At 44.7% G+C, this 22596-nt stretch overlaps 1 protein-coding gene across 1 annotated transcript in view; it reads left to right on the top strand.

The window, feature by feature from the left end:
- Positions 1-22596, top strand: part of lrp1ba (low density lipoprotein receptor-related protein 1Ba) — a 421137-nt gene that overhangs the window by 94587 nt on the left and 303954 nt on the right. Inside the window, exons 5-8 of the mRNA XM_037534585.1 lie at positions 4275-4403; positions 8350-8607; positions 12485-12647; positions 18419-18641. Of these exons, the coding sequence (XP_037390482.1) occupies positions 4275-4403; positions 8350-8607; positions 12485-12647; positions 18419-18641 (773 nt within the window). The remainder of the gene's footprint in view (positions 1-4274; positions 4404-8349; positions 8608-12484; positions 12648-18418; positions 18642-22596) is intronic.

A 22596-nucleotide genomic window follows, 5' to 3' on the forward strand; every position in this document is an offset into this window, starting at 1 on the left:
TAAGCATATATTCTCCAACTCAGCCCAAAGCTCTCTAGCCCCGCCCACTGTGGATATACAGAGTCTTTCAGCCCAGCTTGCTGAACGAATAATGAATGAGGACAATCAGAACAGAGCTCATTTGCATACAGCCATATGCAAAAGTTTTGGCACCCCCTAACAAAGTGTGTGTTTAGTTGTTTTATGTAAATGAGTTCAACTCATAAACACTTCTGCACATTTTAATACACAGTTACTGTTTATTTACTGCAGTGTTTTTGATCTCAGTGGTATTTTCACTGCCGTTCTACGCAAGAGCTGATCAGGATCGGCATGCAAATGAGCTCATGCATATTAAAGACCCACGGCCAGTGAGGCTCCGGTTGGCTGATAAAAGAAATAAAAGCAAAGAAACAAAGAAAAGTAAAATTCTCAGAAACAGAGCTGCGAGCTTTCTGGGAGGAAGAGGTTTCAAATGATGATAATAAGTTTTAATGCAGATGCTTTTAACTTTTAATCCAGAATAAAAGCGTCTTCAGAAAAGGACATGAAAATAAACGGATTATTACATAACATCCAGCTTTTAACTGCAGGCGTTATATTGTAGCATGTAAGATTGAATTTCTTTATTAGATAATAATAATAATAATAATAATAATAATCATTTTTGCCTTTTTAAAAATACATTATAATTACGGTAATGATTTGGACTAACATAAAGGACATTTTAACGGTTGGTATTTTTATTTTATATATATATATATAAAACATGTCAAAATCCTAATTATTATTAAGTAATTATTAATTTCATATTTAATCTTGATCCCGGGAATTCAGTTCATAAAGTAAACTTATAAATTTTCTTTTTTTTATGCTTTTAAGCTTTTAATTCTTGGTGTCAACAATTTTGATTTGGTCTATAAATATTAAACATAAACTAGTTCACTGGACTAGGGGGTGCCTAAACTTTTGCACACACCTGGCACAGAGACAAAAACGGCCTGTTTCATTCTGGGGGATGAAGAGGGGTCATAAACAAAGCGGAATTCTGGTTTATAAACCCACATCAATGTTATAACCTGAGCTGAGGCGGAAAACGCCGGGTATTGGCCCTTTAATGCAGACCGTGATATCTGGCGTATATCAGTGGATGTAACTGCCTGGTGGGGGTGGGATTGAGGGGGTGGGGTGCAGTTGATCTGTTAGAGATAATGGTATGGAGGTAAATTCTCATGCGCGTGTCCTTCGCTTGTCCTTTTCTTCTCCTCTTCCTCTGTAATGATTCACTTCCTCAGTAAATAAACAGGCTGCCTGGCTTTGACTCTAATTAGGACGTTTTCTCCACAGTCGCGGGCTTTGATGGAGGTGGTTTTATGTACCGTAAACATGATTTATTCGTGTTTTCCAACACTATATTTTCTAAGGTAAAGCCTGCCTACACGCTCGTTTACTCATCACTCACCTGCGCCCAATTACTGAGCACATTTACATATTCATAAGTTGTGCGTATATGGCAGCCGGTGCTGAGGCCGTATGTATTTAGGTCACGCTGGAGCACATTAAAGCAGCAGTTCAGCGCTTTTAAACTTCACCCCTGTCTGCTGCAACCGTGGCCAGTTAGAGGAAGCACAAGGTGGGTGTTTCTAATAAAGTGGCCAGTTAGTGGAAGCACAAGGTGGGTGTTTATAATAAAGTGGCCAGTTAGTGGAAGCACAAGGTGGGTGTTTCTAATAAAGTGGCCAGTTAGTGGAAGCACAAGGTGGGTGTTTCTAATAAAGTGGCCAGTGAGTGGAAGCACAAGGTGGGTGTTTCTAATAAAGTGGCCAGTTAGTGGAAGCACAAGGTGGGTGTTTCTAATAAAGTGGCCAGTGAGTGGAAGCACAAGGTGGGTATTTCTAATAAAGTGGCCAGTTAGTGGAAGCGCAAGTTGGGTGTTTCTAATAAAGTGGCCAGTTAGTGGAAGCACAAGGTGGGTGTTTCTAATAAAGTGGCCAGTTAGTGGAAGCGCAAGTTGGGTGTTTCTAATAAAGTGGCCAGTTAGTGGAAGCACAAGGTGGGTGTTTCTAATAAAGTGGCCAGTTAGTGGAAGCGCAAGTTGGGTGTTTCTAATAAAGTGGCCAGTTAGTGGAAGCACAAGGTGGTTGTTTCTAATAAAGTGGCCAGTTAGTGGAAGCACAAGGTGGGTGTTTCTAATAAAGTGGCCAGTGAGTGGAAGCACAAGGTAGGTGTTTTTAATAAAGTGGCCAGTTAGTGGAAGCACAAGGTGGGTGTTTCTAATAAAGTGGCCAGTTAGTGGAAGCGCAAGGTGGGTATTTCTAATAAAGTGGCCAGTTAGTGGAAGCGCAAGTTGGGTGTTTCTAATAAAGTGGCCAGTTAGTGGAAGCACAAGGTGGGTGTTTCTAATAAAGTGGCCAGTTAGTGGAAGCGCAAGGTGGGTGTTTCTAATAAAGTGGCCAGTTAGTGGAAGCGCAAGGTGGGTGTTTCTAATAAAGTGGCCAGTTAGTGGAAGCACAAGGTGGTTGTTTCTAATAAAGTGGCCAGTTAGTGGAAGCACAAGGTGGGTGTTTCTAATAAAGTGGCCAGTTAGTGGAAGCACAAGGTGGTTGTTTCTAATAAAGTGGCCAGTTAGTGGAAGCACAAGGTGGGTGTTTCTAATAAAGTGGCCAGTTAGTGGAAGCACAAGGTGGGTGTTTCTAATAAAGTGGCCAGTTAGTGGAAGCACAAGGTGGGTGTTTCTAATAAAGTGGCCAGTGAGTGGAAGCACAAGGTAGGTGTTTTTAATAAAGTGGCCAGTTAGTGGAAGCACAAGGTGGGTGTTTCTAATAAAGTGGCCAGTTAGTGGAAGCGCAAGGTGGGTATTTCTAATAAAGTGGCCAGTTAGTGGAAGCGCAAGTTGGGTGTTTCTAATAAAGTGGCCAGTTAGTGGAAGCACAAGGTGGGTGTTTCTAATAAAGTGGCCAGTTAGTGGAAGCGCAAGTTGGGTGTTTCTAATAAAGTGGCCAGTTAGTGGAAGCACAAGGTGGTTGTTTCTAATAAAGTGGCCAGTTAGTGGAAGCACAAGGTGGGTGTTTCTAATAAAGTGGCCAGTGAGTGGAAGCACAAGGTAGGTGTTTTTAATAAAGTGGCCAGTTAGTGGAAGCACAAGGTGGGTGTTTCTAATAAAGTGGCCAGTTAGTGGAAGCGCAAGGTGGGTATTTCTAATAAAGTGGCCAGTTAGTGGAAGCGCAAGTTGGGTGTTTCTAATAAAGTGGCCAGTTAGTGGAAGCACAAGGTGGGTGTTTCTAATAAAGTGGCCAGTTAGTGGAAGCGCAAGGTGGGTGTTTCTAATAAAGTGGCCAGTTAGTGGAAGCGCAAGGTGGGTGTTTCTAATAAAGTGGCCAGTTAGAGGAAGCGCAAGGTGGGTGTTTCTAATAAAGTGGCCAGTTAGTGGAAGCACAAGGTGGGTGTTTCCAATAAAGTGGCCAGTTAGTGGAAGCACAAGGTGGGTGTTTCCAATAAAGTGGCCAGTTAGTGGAAGCACAAGGTGGGTGTTTCTAATAAAGTGGCCAGTTAGTGGAAGCACAAGGTGGGTGTTTCTAATAAAGTGGCCAGTTAGTGGAAGCACAAGGTGGGTGTTTATAATAAAGTGGCCAGTTAGTGGAAGCACAAGGTGGGTGTTTCTAATAAAGTGGCCAGTTAGTGGAAGCACAAGGTGGGTGTTTCCAATAAAGTGGCCAGTTAGTGGAAGCACAAGGTGGGTGTTTCTAATAAAGTGGCCAGTTAGTGGAAGCACAAGGTGGGTGTTTCTAATAAAGTGGCCAGTTAGTGGAAGTACAAGGTGGGTGTTTCTAATAAAGTGGCCAGTTAGTGGAAGCACAAGGTGGGTGTTTCTAATAAAGTGGCCAGTTAGTGCAGGCACAGAGAAGTGTTTGCCTGGCCGAGACTGGACCAGAAGATGGAGAATGTGCTGTATATGGTTCTATATAGCACCAAAAAGGGTTCCTCTATTTTGACAATGTTGAGCTTGTATACAGTACAGGAACCATTTTTGGTGCTACATAAAATTATTTTCAGGTTCTACATAAAAACATTGACAGCACGTTCTCCCTCAATCTGAAGAACAGTTTCATAATGCAGAGAACGATTTCAGCATGCAAAGGGTTCTGTGAGTGTTTGTCGTTCTATATAGAACCATTATGTTTAGAACCCTTGAAGAACCGTGGTTTTAAAGCACGTGTTTTGGGCGAGTTCTGAGACGGCAGGTTTTCCGATCTCGTCTGAATTCGGTATTTATTTAGTCCTACCTTTCCCTACAGATCATGATGAATGCGGGGATTATGGGACATGTAGTCAAATCTGCATGAACACGCTGGGCTCGTACAGATGCAGCTGTGCAGATGGGTTCAGCCTCCAGGCCAACAGAAGGTCCTGCAAAGCCAAAACCGGTGAGACCATTCATCATCCGCTTCACCCTCAGCACAAGCAGCAGCAGAAACAGAGCAAACACACTTTCACTTCCATTTCAGCAACACTTTGCTTTTTAAGGTAGTGGTCAAACATGCAAACACAGCACTTATTTTGAAGCTGCAAACATGTTCCAGTCATTTTTACACGTTCAGGTGAGAAACGCTCAGTGAGAGAGGGAATCCAGAGGATTTGCATTGTTAAAATTAATAATTCAAATATTATTTCAATTATTTTAATGACTTTTTGTGTTGTATGTTAGGCCCTCTAACTTCTCTACTCTCTTCTCTATTAGTTTCACTGTAGATATAGAATATATATATATATGTTTCTAATAAAGTGGCCAGTTAGTGTTAAATATATGGAGCCAGACTCCAGTATTTATCTCAAATCTCCAGCCAGAGGCGTAGAGCCGACGGAACCTCTGAATATAGGGCCTCTCTAGACGGCAGAGCTGAAGATTTCAGCTGAATTTTATGCAGGAAAAACTCCGAGAGTGAAAGGAAAGTTGAGTGAAGGTCAGATGTTCCTGATTGGCCTGCATGCAGGGTTAAACACTGAAGCATGTGTTTGAGGCCCAGAGGTGGTCATTATGTATCGGGACTACAGGTGTCAATTTCTACCGGAAGCCCGCAGCTACGGATCAAAATGCGCTCCGCCTGAGCATCGCTCCGAGCTTATTAACACCGCCGGCGCTGCCGGACGCTTTTTAGAGCTGTCAGTTACGCTTAACATCATCAACATGCAAATGGCCATCGGCGCACCAAAGCCTGGAGATGAGCGATAAATAAGGCCGGTCTTAATGAAGAGTCAATCAGGACCTCGTTCACACTGAATGTCTGGCTATCAGCGCTAGAAATTAATGCCTAATTAATTACGTCTCGGCCTGCATCTTCATTAAAAAACAGGCTAAGAAAATGAGAAAGAAAGCGTTTGCTGATGGAAGTGGCTTATGTCAACATTGATCACTCCTCTAAATTGGGTTTGGAAGCCATCAGACAGTTTATGGGTTCGTGCCACCTGTAAAACGTGTTCAGATACGGCGACCGTTGCTCTGCTGAACTGACATTAATGGCTTTTTACCATTTAGAGTAAATTTGCTTGATTTGTTTGACAAAAACTGACCAATCAGTGTTGTTTTCACCTTCAATGCTATTGTCAAAGGAGCTCCACTGATTTTGTGACTGATACCAAAACGATTTTTCACACCGATATTTTACACGTTGTTGGAATTTGATGTGTAGTTTTCCTTAACAGTGCTTTACTTACCGATCTCTCAGCTTTCAACTGTCACACTCACTAACGTGAACAGCGCAAACTCACGGTCACCCACCTCAGTAATGTGCATTATATGGCCAAAAGTCCTGGGGTGGTCCAGGACCCTCTAATTAACCTCTTGGACCTCCTCAATGCCTCAAAATCGAATTTCTGAAAACATATAATGACATTATGCTGTTATTTAGGGGAAACATAGACGCTCAGAGTGAAGCTGATCGTTTCGCTGCTTCACCCACAATCAGCTTCTGTTTCTGGTGCTCTTAACTAACTATGCAGCTCTGCTCTGCCTCAGGGGGGCGCTGCAGCAAACTGGCTCACCCAGTTGGTCCTTAATAGTCTAGAAACCGCAACTGTGCCCGGATTCCTCTGGAAAACTTTCCAATGAGCTGCAGCAGATCTGAAAACCAGAAAACGTGCCCAGTTTCCCAAGAGTTTGGAGTGAAGAGCGACCGTTCCTCATTCCTCACACTGAAGACCGAAGAGGAGACGAGGAAGATCTCAGTTACTGTGAGGAAGAGTGCAGAACCGCACTAGAACAGAGACTCTACAGAAGAGGAGACGAGGAAGATCTCAGTTACTGTGAGGAAGACTACAGAACCGCACTAGAACAGAGACTCTACAGAAGAGGAGACGAGGAAGATCTCAGTTACTGTGAGGAAGAGCGCAGAACCGCACTAGAACAGAGATTCTACAGAAGAGGAGACGAGGAAGATCTCAGTTACCGTGAGGAAGAGCGCAGAACCGCACTAGAACAGAGACTCTACAGAAGAGGAGACGAGGAAGATCTCAGTTACTGTGAGGAAGAACGCAGAACCGCACTAGAACAGAGAGTCTACAGAAGAGGAGACGAGGAAGATCTCAGTCACTGTGAGGAAGAGCGCAGAACCACACTAGAACAGAGACTCTACAGAAGAGGAGACGAGGAAGATCTCAGTTACTGTGAGGAAGAGCGCAGAACTGCACTAGAACAGAGACTCTACAGAAGAGGAGATGAGGAAGATCTCAGTTACAGTGAGGAAGAGCGCAGAACTGCACTAGAACAGAGACTCTACAGAAGAGGAGACGAGGAAGATCTCAGTTACTGTGAGGAAGAACGCAGAACCGCACTAGAACAGAGAGTCTACAGAAGAGGAGACGAGGAAGATCTCAGTCACTGTGAGGAAGAGCGCAGAACCGCACTAGAACAGAGACTCTACAGAAGAGGAGACGAGGAAGATCTCAGTTACTGTGAGGAAGAGCGCAGAACCGCACTAGAACAGAGACTCTACAGAAGAGGACACGAGGAAGATCTCAGTTACTGTGAGGAAGAGCGCAGAACCGCACTAGAACAGAGACTCTACAGAAGAGGAGACGAGGAAGATCTCAGTTACTGTGAGGAAGAGCGCAGAACCACACTAGAACAGAGACTCTACAGAAGAGGAGACGAGGAAGATCTCAGTTACTGTGAGGAAGAACGCAGAACCGCACTAGAACAGAGAGTCTACAGAAGAGGAGACGAGGAAGATCTCAGTCACTGTGAGGAAGAGCGCAGAACCGCACTAGAACAGAGACTCTACAGAAGAGGAGACGAGGAAGATCTCAGTTACTGTGAGGAAGAGCGCAGAACCGCACTAGAACAGAGACTCTACAGAAGAGGACACGAGGAAGATCTCAGTTACTGTGAGGAAGAGCGCAGAACCGCACTAGAACAGAGACTCTACAGAAGAGGAGACGAGGAAGATCTCAGTTACTGTGAGGAAGAGCGCAGAACCGCACTAGAACAGAGACTCTACAGAAGAGGACACGAGGAAGATCTCAGTTACTGTGAGGAAGAGCGCAGAACCGCACTAGAACAGAGACTCTACAGAAGAGGAGACGAGGAAGATCTCAGTTACTGTGAGGAAGAGCGCAGAACCGCACTAGAACAGAGACTCTACAGAAGAGGAGACGAGGAAGATCTCAGTTACTGTGAGGAAGAGCGCAGAACCGCACAAGAACAGAGACTCTACAGAAGAACAGCTGATAGAACAGACATTTACTGACACTGAAGCATCAGCGCCGTTATGGCTAATTAATTCAAATTAAAAGTAAGTGACCCTTATTAGTCCCACAACGGGGAAATTTCACCTCCTCATTTAACCCATCTATGACGAATGCACACACACCCACACACACACACACATACACACACACACACACACACAAACACCCACACTAGGGGGGCAGTAAGCGCACTTGCCCAGATTGGTGGGCAGCCCTATCCATGGCACCCGGGGAGCAGTTGGGGGTCAGGTGTCTTGTTCAAGGACACCTCGGTCCTGGACTGTCAGCTCACCTTCCGGTCACAGGGCCGGTTCCCTGACCTCCAGCCCACGACTGTGCTGGAGTAGCCAGGCAACATGGGACCACCTGAATGCCTGAATGCCAAGGGCCTTTCACACACTGGCCAAAAGTATGCAGACACCCCTCCTAATGATTGAGTTCAGGTTTTCCAGCCACAGCAATCACTAACAGGTGTATGTAATCAAGCACATAGCCTTGCAACCTTCAATCAGCTCGCGCGGCTGGAACTGTGTTATCCTAAAGAAAAGCACACATTTGTGTGATGCATTTGTTCGCATCAAAGCCTAAAACATGTCCAAATTCAGTTCTCCTTTCTTCCTGTTCTAGATCCCGGGGACCGACCGCCGTTGCTCCTGACGGCGAATCTGAAATCTATATGGGTCACGTACCTAAACGGGTCGTCCGTGCCGAATCTGAAGCCGGCGGAAACAAACGGCACCCAAGCGCTGGACTTTTTACACAGAGACGAAACAATCTGCTGGCTTCAAACGTCCAAAACTGCCGGTCAGCTTTGGTGCGCCAAACTGACCAAACTGAAAGGAATTTCAGAGAAACGGCAAATAAGGATAGCACAGAACCTTCAGCGTGAGTACCCTCATCTGCACATCTGCACAGCGCGTGATGTAAATATTCTTGTTTTATTCCCTGACATGCATTAAATGCGTTCCCTTCGTCTTTTATTGAGTGTTTATCATCCACTTTTGGTGCATTTTCAATGTTGAAGAGCTCATTAGGGCTCCCACTTCTTTCAAGACTGCAACTTCAGCCTCAGCCATTTGGTTTTATGAAGTGTTTAATCTTGTGTTAATTGAGGGGTTTAAATGTCGAAGGGGTCAACTCCATCTAATTATCAGCCCATTCGCCAGAGGACCGAGCAGACGCTCATAAGCGGCGGACTCTTGTAAGGTGCCACCGCGGCGGAGAGTGATTTAGTTTATGAAGTGATACGTAAGGGAAAGTGGAACGGCGAGCGATGCCAACGGAGCGAAATTTAGGGGAGCTGAGAGGTGAATGTGTGTAATTGGGGAGTTATGGGGGGATCGTAGCTAGCAGTGGTGGTCTACATCCTACATTAGAGCAGGGATATTAGTCCCCAGCAGGTTCATCGACATTAATGGCCATTTATGGATCTAGAGAAGGCAGATGATAAGGTGCCAAGACAGGAACTGTGGTACTGTATGAGGAAGTCAGGTGTAGCTGAAAAGTATGTTAGGGTGGTGCAGGACATGTATGAGGATAGTGAGACAGTGGTGAGGTGTGCAGTTGGAGTGACAAATGGTTTCAAGGTGAAGGTGGGGTTTCATCAGGGATCAGCTTTGAGCCCCTTCTTGTTTGCAATGGTGATGGAAAGGTTGACAGATGAGGTCAGGCAGGAGGCTCCATGGACCATGATGTTTGCAGATGACATTGTAATCTGTGGTGAGAGTAGAGAGCAGGTGGAAGAGAATCTGGAGATGGAGGTTTGCACTGGAGAGGAGAGGAATGAAGGTCAGTAGAGACAAGACGGAATACATGTGTGTGAATGAGAGGGAGGCAGGTGGAAAGGTGAAGATGCAAGGAGTAGAGGTCGTAAAGGTGGATGACTTCAAATATCTTGGGTCAACCATCCAGAGCAATGGACAGTGTAGAAAAGAGGTGAAGAAGAGGGTGCAGGCAGGATGGGGTGGGTGGAGACGGGTGTCAGGGCTGATGTGTGACAGAAGGACAGCAGCAAGAGTGAAAGGGAAGGTTTACAAGACAGCAGTGCGTCCTGCTATGATGTCTGGTTTGGAGACTGTGGCTCTGTCTAAAAGACAGGAGGCTGAGCTGGAGGTGGTGGAGATGAAGATGCTGAGATTTTCGTTGGGAGTGACCAGGATGGACAAGATTAGAAATGAGCAGATCAGAGGGACGGTGAAGGTGGAGCAGTTTGGAGATAAAGCCAGAGAGGCCAGGTTGAGATGGTTTGGACATGTGTTGAGGAGGAATAGTGGAGATATTGATCAAAGAATGTTGGAGAGGGAGCTGCCGGGTAGAAGGAGAAGAGGTAGACCTCAGAGAAGGTTTATGGATGTAGTGAAGGTGGACATGGAGATGGTTGGTGTGAAAGTAGAGGAGGCAGTGGATAGGGCAAGATGGAGGCAGATGATCCGCTGTGGTGACCCCTAAAGGGAGCAGCCGAAAGAAGAAGAAGAAGAAGAAGATGAGGCTCTTTCTGTACAGGTAGCCCCGCTTTAACTCTGAGGACCGTCAGCCTAGACTGGCTGGCCAGGCGTACCTTTATACTTCTGACTGTAACTTGGTGATTTATCACATTAGTATTAGTCAAAACTGAGAGCAATGGCCAACCTAGCAACAGCTTAGCAACCACCTTAGACAGCATAGCAACAAGCTAGCAACAGGTTAGCAACCAGACAGACTGGTTAGTGTTACTGCTACTGAGAGCTGATTGGTTAGTGTTACTGCTACTGAGAGCTGATTGGTTAGAGTTACTGCTACTGAGAGCTGATTGGTTAGAGTTACTGCTACTGAGAGCTGATTGGTTAGAGTTACTGCTACTGAGAGCTGATTGGTTAGAGTTACTGCTACTGAGAGCTGATTGGTCAGCGTTACTGCTACTGAGAGCTGATTGGTTAGTGTCACTGCTACTGAGAGCTGATTGGTTAGCGTTACTGCTACTGAGAGCTGATTGGTTAGTGTTACTGCTACTGAGAGCTGATTGGTTAGCGTTACTGCTACTGAGAGCTGATTGGTTAGTGTTACTGCTACTGAGAGCTGATTGGTTAGAGTTACTGCTACTGAGAGCTGATTGGTTAGTGTTACTGCTACTGAGAGCTGATTGGTTAGCGTTACTGCTACTGAGAGCTGATTGGTTAGTGTTACTGCTACTGAGAGCTGATTGGTTAGCGTTACTGCTACTGAGAGCTGATTGGTTAGTGTTACTGCTACTGAGAGCTGATTGGTTAGCGTTACTGCTACTGAGAGCTGATTGGTTAGTGTTACTGCTACTGAGACCTGATTGGTTAGTGTTACTGCTACTGAGAACTGATTGGTCAGTGTTACTGCTACTGAGAGCTGATTGGTTAGTGTTACTGCTACTGAGAGCTGATTGGTCAGCGTTACTGCTACTGAGAGCTGATTGGTTAGTGTTACTGCTACTGAGAGCTGATTGGTCAGCGTTACTGCTACTGAGAGCTGATTGGTTAGTGTCACTGCTACTGAGAGCTGATTGGTTAGCGTTACTGCTACTGAGAGCTGATTGGTTAGTGTTACTGCTACTGAGAACTGATTGGTCAGTGTTACTGCTACTGAGAGCTGATTGGTTAGTGTTACTGCTACTGAGAGCTGATTGGTTAGTGTTACTGCTACTGAGAGCTGATTGGTCAGTGTTTCTGCTACTGAGAGCTGATTGGTTAGTGTTACTGCTACTGACAGCTGATTGGTTAGTGTCACTGCTACTGAGAGCTGATTGGTTAGTGTTACTGCTACTGAGAGCTGATTGGTTAGTGTTACTGCTACTGAGAGCTGATTGGTTAGTGTTGCTGCTACTGAGAGCTGATTGGTTAGAGTTACTGCTACTGAGAGCTGATTGGTTAGTGTTACTGCTACTGAGAGCTGATTGGTTAGTGTTACTGCTACTGAGAGCTGATTGGTCAGTGTTACTGCTACTGAGAGCTGATTGGTCAGTGATACTGATACTGAGAGCTGATTGGTTATTTATGTAGGCTTTTTATGTCTGTATAACAGGAAGGTGGGCGATAACTTTCCGTCAGATTTGATTTCTAATAAAATATCTCCTCACACATGAAAGTCACTTTCCACCGTTCTTCCCCTCGTTTCCCTGAGCCACGAGTCAGAAATAATCCATATAAAATCACAGCGTGGCTGTGTTAGCGCTCCTGCTAACTTCATCTACTGAGACACAGGACGCGGTGGATGCAGGTAATGAGGGCGTTATGGGGGCTTGCAGCTGGCAGTGGTGGTCTACAGGGATGAGGCCCCATACGGTCTATTCTAATGACCATTAATAGACAGTTTTGCCCTGTTTTGAATGCCTGGCTATTGAGTTCATATCCAAGATTGGAAGTAAGGCTCGTTAATTTCAGGGTTGTTAATTAAAGCCAGTGCGTCGGGGATCACAGATAAAACCCGTGAGTTGAGGGTCGTAAAACTGGAGGAAGGCGGATTTCTCAGGCTTCACAGCAGACCGGCACTCGGGCCGGCACTGAGCGGAGAATGTTTGCCTGTGTGTGTGTGTGTGTGTGTGTGTGTGTGTGTGTGTGTGTGTGTGGGAGAACAGCTTGTGCAAACTTTCCAATCATTAATTTCCTCCAATGGCTGAGTGGAATTTTCAATCAGGCCTGTGCACCGGAGCTGAACTCCGTGTCCTAAAAACTGCTGCAGTGCCCTTGTCCTTTATAAATATGTATCTGCTCTGTAGGATCTGCCGTACTTCACCCTTTTGTTCTCCCCTCAACCTTAGATGTGGAACATATGGCCCTAGACTGGCTCACGGGGAACTTCTACTTCGTGGACCGGGTGAACGATCGGATATTCGCGTGCAGCGAAAAGGCGGACGCCTGCGTTACGATCGTAGAGCTGGACCTTCAGAACCCCAGAGGAATCGCCCTGGACCCATCAGCGGGGTGAGTTCAGTCCTGGACTGTGTTAAAGCACACTCAGTTCTTCAAGGGTGCTTTAGTCAAGAGAGTGAGGTAGAACCATCAACACTCAAAGAACCATTTGCATGTTTAAATGGTTCTCTGTGTAGTGAAATGGTTCCTCGGATTGTTGGAGAATGTGCTGTGTGTGGTTCTCTATAACACCGAAAAGGGTTTTTCTATTGCTATGATGTCAAACTTGCAGCATTAGAAGAACCCTTGTTAGTGCTATATAGAACCCTTTTCGAAAAGGTTCTATATAGAACCATTTACACCACATTCTGCATCAATCTGAAGAACTGTTTAATCATGCAAAAAACATAATAATGACAGAGAACTTCATGGAAGATCATACGGAAAAATCAAGACAAACCAACAGGCTTTGCGCTTCCTGGTTCTCAGTTGGGCTGTCATTCCATGGCAGACTCCACTTCCCAGAATCCCTCAGCTTGTCATATGACTCCATTAACTATCATGCACCAATCAGCAGATCTCAGTCACCTGAGTATTGATTATCACCACCTGAGCCGACAGTCCATGACTGAGGTGTCCTTGAGCAAGACACCTAACCCCCAACTGCTCCCCGGGCGCTGTGGATAGGGCTGCCCACCGCTCCGGGCAAGTGTGCTCACTGCCCCCTAGTGTGTGTGTTCACTAGTGTGTATGTGGTGCTTCACTGCCCGGACGGGTTAAATGTGGAGGTTTCTTAATCTGAGGGAAGAAGTACATTTTCAAGTTCATTTTCAAAGAGGAAACAGACAAGAGGGCTGAAAACCCAAAGAACGACCTGCCACCCCAAGAAGACCCTCCAACCTGGGCGACAACCAACAGCCCAGTGCCAGGAGGCCTGAGTTTACAGGAAGAGATGTAGCCGAAGGAGCTGAGTTAAGCATGGAGGTGACCATGAGGGGAAGGTAATGGGAAGTGTCTTGTATTTAATAACTAGTGATGGACGGTAACTGAGTATCTGAGTAACTGAGTAACTGAGTAACTGAGTATCTGAGTAACTGAGTATCTGAGTAACTGAGTAACTGAGTATCTGAGTATCTGAGTAACTGAGTATCTGAGTAACTGAGTAACTGAGTATCTGAGTAACTGAGTAAATGTAATTAGTTTCTGTACTTTAGTATTTTTGGTGTATCTGTACTGAAGTTTCTCCGTTCTGGGCGACTTTTTCCTTTCACTCCACTACATTTCAGAGTCTAATATCCGACTTTTTCCTCCTACATTTTGAGAAATCTGTCGCTCCTTTTGGTTTCTGTGTGTATAAAAACGTAACATGTCAAAACGAAAGAAGCGCAAAGCCAGAGCACCAATCAGGGCCCAGCGGTCACTTTGTTTAGAGCTGGTTTTGACCTGTTGGTCATACCGACCCAGTGCAGCACGCGGTTCAACGTCAGCGCAGCAGCGTAAAACTTTGGGAGAGTCTGTTCAACATAAATGATGAACTAACCTAACTTTGTGTAAATAGAGCTCAATATAGAAATATGTCCACATATGCAGTCGAGACTGACGCGGCTTTTTTCTGAATTTCTACAAACACCATTTCATTTTATAGTAAATGAGTTTGGGCTGGTTTATGTTTATGAACAGACGCCTACAGATCAACATAGTAAAGGAGCTCACCTGTGATCCTGAGTTTAAAGCCAGTTTTTATTCAACTTAAACTTGGAACTAAGTTGATTAATCTTTTACTTTATACTTAAGTACATTTGAAGGGAAATACTTTAGTACTTTTACTCAAGTGGAGGTCTAAAGGGAGGAACTTCTACTGGAGTGATATTTTACCTTGGGGGTCTCTACTTTAACTCAAGTACATGGTTTGTGAACTTCGTCCACCGCTGCTAATACATTAATTTTTTAAGTGACCCTTATTCGTCCCACAGCGGGGAAATTTCACCTCTGCATTTGACCCATCCATGATGTGAAGTACCTCATACACACCAGGGGGCAGTGAGCACACTTGCCGGGAGTGGTGGGCAGCCCTATCCACAGGCCCGGGGAGCAGTTGGGGGTTAGGGGTCTTGCTCAAGGACACCTCAGTCATGTACTGTCTGCTCTGGGGATCGAACCGGCGACTTTCTGGTCACAGTGTCAGCTCCCTAACCTCCAGCCCACGACTGCCCCAAGTAATGGGCGTCCAGGGTGACCAGTTTGAGACAGGAGTGATATGTTCTGCACGTTTAGTGTGGGTGAGAACTCTGGTGGCTGAGTTCTGAATACATTACAGTCTATTTAAAGCATCTGCAGGGAGACCGTAAGAACAGCGTTACAAGTCTAGATGTGATGAAAGCTTGGACCAGTGTCTCAGCACCGCTTAAGCAGCTGTGCAATATTATGGAGATGGCAGTATGCAGGTTTATATGAACAGAGGGTGAGATAATACACCGAGATTTTGGACTCACTGGCAAAACCTAACAACTCTAACACCACGGATTCAGGGGCAACTGGGATAACATCGGTTTCACCAGTGTTTAGGTTGAGAAAGTTGGCGTTCACACAGTTCTTTAGCTCAGCAAATGATTGCTCTGAATTTTGTCTGATTTCACTAGCGATTTCAAATCTGTTTTTGAAGCATTAACGTAGCTGTCAGTTTAGGCTTTATGGTTCCTGTTGAAGGAAACAGAAGCCTGGACTCATAGGAGTGGAAATAACTGCCCAGAGGTGTTGGCAAGACTGCCAAGCAGTGGTCATCGACCGTCTCCTTTCCTGCAGAGTTTATTTCCAACCTGCAGCTGACATGCTCCCCTCCCCAGACCACGTTCTGCATCAATCTGAAGAACCATTTTATCATGCAAAGAAACAATTAAGCATCAAATGATTCTGGACAGAGCCGACTGTACTCATTGACTTTACCAAAGAACCCTTAAAGAACCATCTTTTTTAAGTGTGTAGAACCTTTTTGAAAAGTAATTACTAACATAATAATAACAGAGAACTTTTCATGGAAGATCATAAGGAAAAAGCGGAAATCAAGACAAATCAACAGGCGTCGCGCTTCCCGGTTCTCAGTCGGGCTGTCATTCCATTTCCCAGAATCCCTCAGCATGCCATTAACTATCATGCTCCAATCAGCAGATCTCAGTCACCTGAGTATTGATTCTCATCACCTGCATTCCTGTGCGTATAAACCTGTCTTTCTTTATGACGTGTCAACCCTGTCATGGACTGGAGGTCAGGGAACCAGCCTTGTGACAAGGTCACCAGTTCGCTCCCCAGAGCTGACAATATGTGACTGAGGTGTCTTTGACCCCTAAACCCCCAACTCCTCCCTGGGTGCTGTGGATAGGGCTGCCCACAGCTCTGGAAATAACTGCCCAGAGGTGTTGCCAAGACCACAAGGCAGTGGTCCTCAACCGTCTCCTTTCCTGAAGAGTTTATTTCTGACATGCTCTTCTCCCCAGACCTTTACCAACTCATCCAGCCAATCAGGCACTTCTGTAGAGGTTAATTAGCTGGAGCAGGTGAGGAAAGCTATGGTTGGAAGAAGACTCTGCAGGAAGGTAGATACCCAGACCAAGGTTGGTGACCAGTGGCCGGTTGCACCAGCTGTGCGTAAGTTCAAATGTAGGCTAGTTGTACTGTAAGTGTTCAGTAAGTTCAGGTTTATCACCAATAAATCAGAACAAGTTGCACCACAGACTAGTTTTAACTAGTTTTAACCCCCCCCCATCATGGGATCCCTTGAGTACCAAGGAGTATTCCACACACTGGGGTGGATGGTCTTACCCACCCAGAGAGAGAGATAGAGGACAGTTATGATCTCTTTGGCCCAGTCCCATTTCACCTCTCGCCCCTACCACTGAGCCCTCAGCCCTCTGTTTTGCACGTTCACGTCTGGGGGTGGGTGTCCTGATTCTTGTTGAGATAGAGGGGTGGGGTGAAGTGTTGGGGCTACATGACCCTCCAAATGGAGGTTTTTCAGAGGCTCTAAACAGAGAGATGAGAAAAAAGGAAAAACTGGCGAGACGGAGAACAAGAGACCAAAGAAACCCACAAATGTGAGAATTTAAAAATATCAACTATGATATCCACTGTTTTATCTTAGTTTAATGTCGTTTCAGTGAATTATGGTCGTCAAGAATCTGGAGAATCTCTGACTTCAGCTTCACATCACTGAAGAATTAGGGGGGGGTGATAATAAATAATTGCCCCCCTCTTTGAAGGCGTCTGATCCCTAAATGTAACTAAAGCCCAGCAGTGAGGAGCTGAACTTTCCCCTCCTCTGCTGTCCCTGCAGACGGGCAGGGTCGCCTACAGAGCGGCGCTAGTAGCTGATAATGATGCTCTTTTATTTTTTTTTTTAATTTGAGGTTTGTCCCATTTCGTATGGCAAGATTTCAACCACTACCCCTTGTAACTCCATTCCAAGTGGTTAGGGTGACACTCGAAAACAAGGGGTAGGGGAAAAAATAAGAAACGGGACTGGGTCTAGGACTAGCCATTACGTATGGCTGTGGCATCACCGGGAAAGAGCTTCCTGATGAAAGGACCACCACTTACGATGTGCTTCCATGTTGGCGCTGAAAAATAATCATTATGTGTCTTGAAGTGATTCGCAACTGACTTGGCACTGTATGCAGTTTGTTCAGGTGGACTGCATTGCTGCTCTGCTGAAAATAGAATATCCAGTTAACTGTGAACTGCCTATAAACGCCCGGCAGCCGACTGTAGCTTTGGTTTCTATGCTGTTAGTTCCAGCTGTGCTGAGTACGTGTCGCTCTGAGCCGCTGTCTTGCTGCCTTTCAGGCTGACGAGGAGCGTTACTGCACTCAGCTTTAAAACCTGCTCCGTCACCATCGTTCAGCTGATATATTGCGGATTAACCGTCTCATGCATTAAAGAGAAGCCGTCTCCTGTCCTTGGAGCAACAGGGCTCTATTTGACTGCTTTCTGCTGAGCAAGGCTTGTAGCTTCTGCACAGTGTGAGAAATTAAAGTTTTAAAGTTTTTAACATACACTCCCTGGCCACTTTATCGGAAACCTCTCTCCTGTATCTCCACCTTGCTGGTGCACAGTTAGGAAGATATTAAGTGGGGTCTGAGATTAATAAAAGTTCTTGAATTTGACCTACAGTGCTGAGCAAAATTAGAGACCGCCCTTCATTCACTCAGTTTCTATTCAGACCTGCCATCAAGTGTAAGCTATACAAGTTCAAACACGGATTTAAAAGCTACAGCGTAAACGAGGCTCCGAACAACCACCTGGAAGAACTGGTTGACACCAAAACTGCCCCCATCAGATAAACGGCACTGAAAGCTTTGGTCTCCGAGAGAGAGGAGAAGATCAAGCTGCTTCAGATCTGAAAACATCCACAGGTGTTTCTGTCCATCCTTCCACTGTGAGAAGACCACTCAGCGCTGTGGGTCTGAAAGGACGTGTAGCTGATCAAGAAGAACCTCACTGAGAAAAGGAGACGGACACACCAAACAAAGAAGCTGGACGATGGACTGACCGCCCCAGAGTCCAGACCTCAGCACCACTGGATGGGTTTGATTACTTCAGGAAATCATCAACCAGCTTCTCAGACTGAACTGTGGAGGTGCTTTGCCAGGGACGGCAACCTGAATGCCAGTCAACTGACATTCCAAAATTTAAACGATAAATTCATGAATATTCATGAAATATGCAAATCAGTCCATTTGAACTTGTGGTAACAGAGTAATTGAGAAGTGAGATTCCATGCTGCACTGAATCTTTTCCTAAAGAGCCGTAACTGAGCTGATTTGTTCTAAGGTCTCGCTCTCTTTCTTCAGGAAGCTGTTTTTCTCGGATTATGGAAGTGTGGCTAAGCTGGAGCGCTGTGGCCTGGACGGGTCTGAGCGGGGTCGGATCGTGGAGAGCCGGATGGAGCAGCCCACTGCGCTGACCCTCGACCTGGTCAGAAAACTGGTCTACTGGGCTGATACGTACCTGGACATCATTGAAGTGGTGGATTATGACGGAAAAAACAGGCACACAATCATCCGGGGGAATTTGGTGAGTGGAATAACGAATACCGTCCAAAAAATTCACCATTCGGAAGTTTGGAAGCACAGTTAAAATGTTCAGAATCACATTCACGGAATTATAATAAAAAATAATAATAATTGGAATCAATCTTCAAAAGTTTGGAATCACTGATGAAATGTTTGGAATCACAATTCAATAGTTTAAAATCACTTTTCAAGCATTTGGTATCACAGTTCAAATTCCAATGTTTGAAATCATAATTTCAAAATTTGGAATTTTGGAATCACTGTTTAAATGTTTGTAAGTAGTGTTTTACTCAAGATTTAGCTCTAAAAAAATTAATATCTGGAGTGAGTTTCTATTGAAAAATAATAATTGAAGTAAAATGGTGTGAAATTGCAGATTTAATAATCTAAGATTTAAATATATTGAAACAAGGTCGAAAAAAAAGTTGGAATTTTGAGGAGGAATCGATGAGCCACCTGACTGAATATACGCTTGATGTTTAAAGACTGAGATAAAGGTTTAAAAAACGTCACGTGGTTCCACGGAATTATAATCGAAGCATGCGCAGATTGGCTCGTAGGACGAAAAGGTCTGTCAACACATTCCAGGTTGTTCCTTCATCAGGGAGAGGCGCAACACGAGCTCCGGGTCCGAGTCTCTGAGGTGCGAGTCCGGGTCCGAGTCTCTGAGGTGCGAGTCCGGGTCCGAGTCTCTGAGGTGCGAGTCCGGGTCTGAGTCTCTGAGGTGCGAGTCCGGGTCCGAGTCTCTGAGGTGTGAGTCCAGGTCCGAGTCTCTGAGGTGCGAGTCCGGGTCCGAGTCTCTGAGGCGCGAGTCCGGGTCTCTGAGATTCTCGGATTCGCATCTCAAAGACTCGACTCAAATAAGTACCTCAGAGACTTGAGCTGGACTCGAATCCCATAGAGATGTAGGATGCTGTAGGTCGAATAGGCAGAAACTTTTTTTTTTTTGTAATTCTAATTTTTATTGAAACACAGTAAACAAGCTTGTATGGTACATCATATATAAAACAGAGGAAGGAAGGCCAGTTATCAAAAAAGACACATTGTTTTAGGGCTAAGGCAGTCCCTGTCAAAAATATTTAAAAAGAGTACATATGCACATACAAATTGTACAAATACCAATAATTCAGTAACAATGAAGTGAAATAAGATATACAAACACCTGTTAGTTCTAGTCTCATAATCATGCTGTTAGTCAGAAGTGAGATGATTCATGAAATAATCCCAAATTCCCAGTTCCACAGGCCCTTTGCCCTTTGATGTGGTGTCACTCATAGGATTTTCCACTCTTGGAGTGTTGGACATGTGGGTGATTCCCAGTGTGTTAATACGACTCTGGCGGCTGAGGTTATCCCCACCATCAGAACTGAATATGCCCTTTTTGTTAGAGTTGGGATTTCTGTTTTATCTCCCAAAAGGCACAGCTACTCCCACCCATGTCTCCAGTGATTTCAGCACACTGTGCCAAAATGGTTCAACCAAGGGGCATTCCCATATCAGATGGAAAAAGGTTCCCATTTCTTTTTTACACTTCCAACATGAACTACTATATGTTAGTCGTATTTTGAAGAGCCTAAAAGGTGTCCAATAATACCGGGGCAGAACTTTATATTGGATAAATTTCCCTCTTCTCTGACATATTTGCCACTTTGTGCTATTTGACTCCAGATGTCCTCATTAATTTCACACTTAAGGTCTACTAATGAAATACATTGAGTTTTTATAAAAATTGACGCCTTATGAGTAAAAGGGTTATCTAGTCTCTCTGACTGATGCCTAATTTCTAAATATTTCCAGAAATCTCCTTTTTCTTGCAACTTGTACTGTTGGACAAGTTCAGTAAATGACATGAAGGTCCCTTCTTTATAGAGATCATGTGTATACCCATCTTTTCCAAAACACTTTCTGCCTCCCAGTCTTCACGTCTGGGTTGAACCAGAGTGAAGCATAAGGTTGTTTGTGAGAAATCTTGTGCAATTTATGAACCTTTGCCCAGACCTCATGCTTAGTGACTGGGTTTACGTCTTTCCCTTTACTTTTTAAACATTGGGATAGCACATTAATTGGATGGAATGGTGCTGCCAGGTTTTTCTCTATATTAGCCCATGCTAAACCAGACCGTTCCCCTCCAGTGGTTGATTATCTTAGCCATTTCAAATGACAAACTATGTAGCCTAACATCTGGAAGACCAAGCCCTCCCTTCTCTGTGGACGCACACATTTTACTCCATTTAAATCTGGGCTTCCTCCCTGCCCATAGAAATTCTCTGGGATCAGGCTTACTAAGAGGCAACATCATAGATATATAGTTCAATTGTGGTGCTATTACCATTTTAATAACATTTATCTTCCCCCAAAGACTTTTGCCATTTACCCAAGTTTGTTTTAATGTCATGAAGGAAAAGTTCAGTGTTGCCATCTCACCTAGCTCCGAGGTTAATTTAATGCCCAGATAAGTCATGCCTTTAGGAATCCATCTTAATCCAAATTATACTATTTTATTATTTGTGGGTGACAACGCTTACATATAGGCATTGCCTCGGATTTGGTAGCCAGACAACTTAGTTAAGTGACACTTTTTAATCCCACAAACAGGGAAATTTCACTTCCACATTTAACCCATCTGTGAATTGAAACACCACATACACACTAGGGGGCAGTGAGCACACTTGCCCAGAGCAGTGGGCAGCCCTATCCACGGCGCCCAGGGAGCAGTTGGGGGTTAGATGTCTTGTTCGAGGACACCTCAGTCATGTGCTGTCAGCTCAGGGGATCGAACCTGCAACCTCGAGCCCACGACTGCCCTTAAGAGTATGTATCAATAGTGTCCATTAGTGCAGGTAAAGAATTTTGGGGATCACTAGTCAAAAGCATATCATCAGCATAAAGCATTCGCTTATGTTCACTCCCACCACCATCCACTCCTTTGATGGCAGGGTTTGCTCTTATGGCCACCGATAGGGGTTCCAGTGCAATTGTAAACAAAAGAGGCGACAAGGGGCATCCCTGACGAGTTCCTCTATAAGATCAAAAAGAGGCGAAGTAAGTCCGTTTGTCAAAACTGACGCTTTAGGTTTGCTGTATATTATTTTTATCCATTTTGCAAAACCAGAACCAAAACCAAACCTCCCCAAGGCCGAGTGTAAGAAAGCCCACTCGACCCCATCGAAGGCCTTCTCAGCATCAGGCGAGACGGCGGCCACTGGCACTGAGGCATTTAACCACATTAAGTGCATGAATCTTCTCAAATTATCAGTTGAAGACCTACCCTTTATAAAGCCTACTTGGGCTGTATGTATAATGTGTGGTAAGATTGTTTCCTTGGGGGCAGTACCTGCCAATATTTTACTATCTATATTGATGAGGCTGATTGGTCTGAAATTAGCCGGATCTGTATGATCTCTTCCTTTCTTAGGTATCAGAGAGATGAGTGCATCATTTAGAGATGGTGGAAGTGAGCCTCTTTGAAAAGCCTCCTGAAACACATTCGTCAGTATTGGAGTAATTATATCAATATATTCTTTAGAGTACTCCACGGGAAACCCATCCGTTCCTGGTGATTTCCCTGTATTCATGGCTAAAATGGCCGTTTTAACCTCTTCTTGGGTTATTGGTGCATCAAGAAGAGCCGCCTGATCAGAAGATGAATTTGGAAGATTTATGTTTGAGAAAAAACCTCGGACTGATAACTCATTTAAAGCACCAGATGATCTATACAGGTTCTCATAGAATTCTTAAAATACATCATTAATACCTTTAGAAGATGTTATAAGAGAAGCTTCTGCTCTTATTGCTGGAATTATGTGGGCAGAGCTTTGTTCTTATAACCGTCTGGCCAAAAGTCTGCCAGTCTTTTCCCCTGACTCATAAAATCATGTTTTATGTCTGAACGCAGCAAATTCTGCTTTTTTATTGAAAATAAACTAAATAAATAAACTTTAAATAAACTTTCAGAG

The sequence above is a fragment of the Pygocentrus nattereri genome, chromosome 25 (assembly GCF_015220715.1).
Source record: "Pygocentrus nattereri isolate fPygNat1 chromosome 25, fPygNat1.pri, whole genome shotgun sequence".
Taxonomy (NCBI): domain Eukaryota; kingdom Metazoa; phylum Chordata; class Actinopteri; order Characiformes; family Serrasalmidae; genus Pygocentrus; species Pygocentrus nattereri.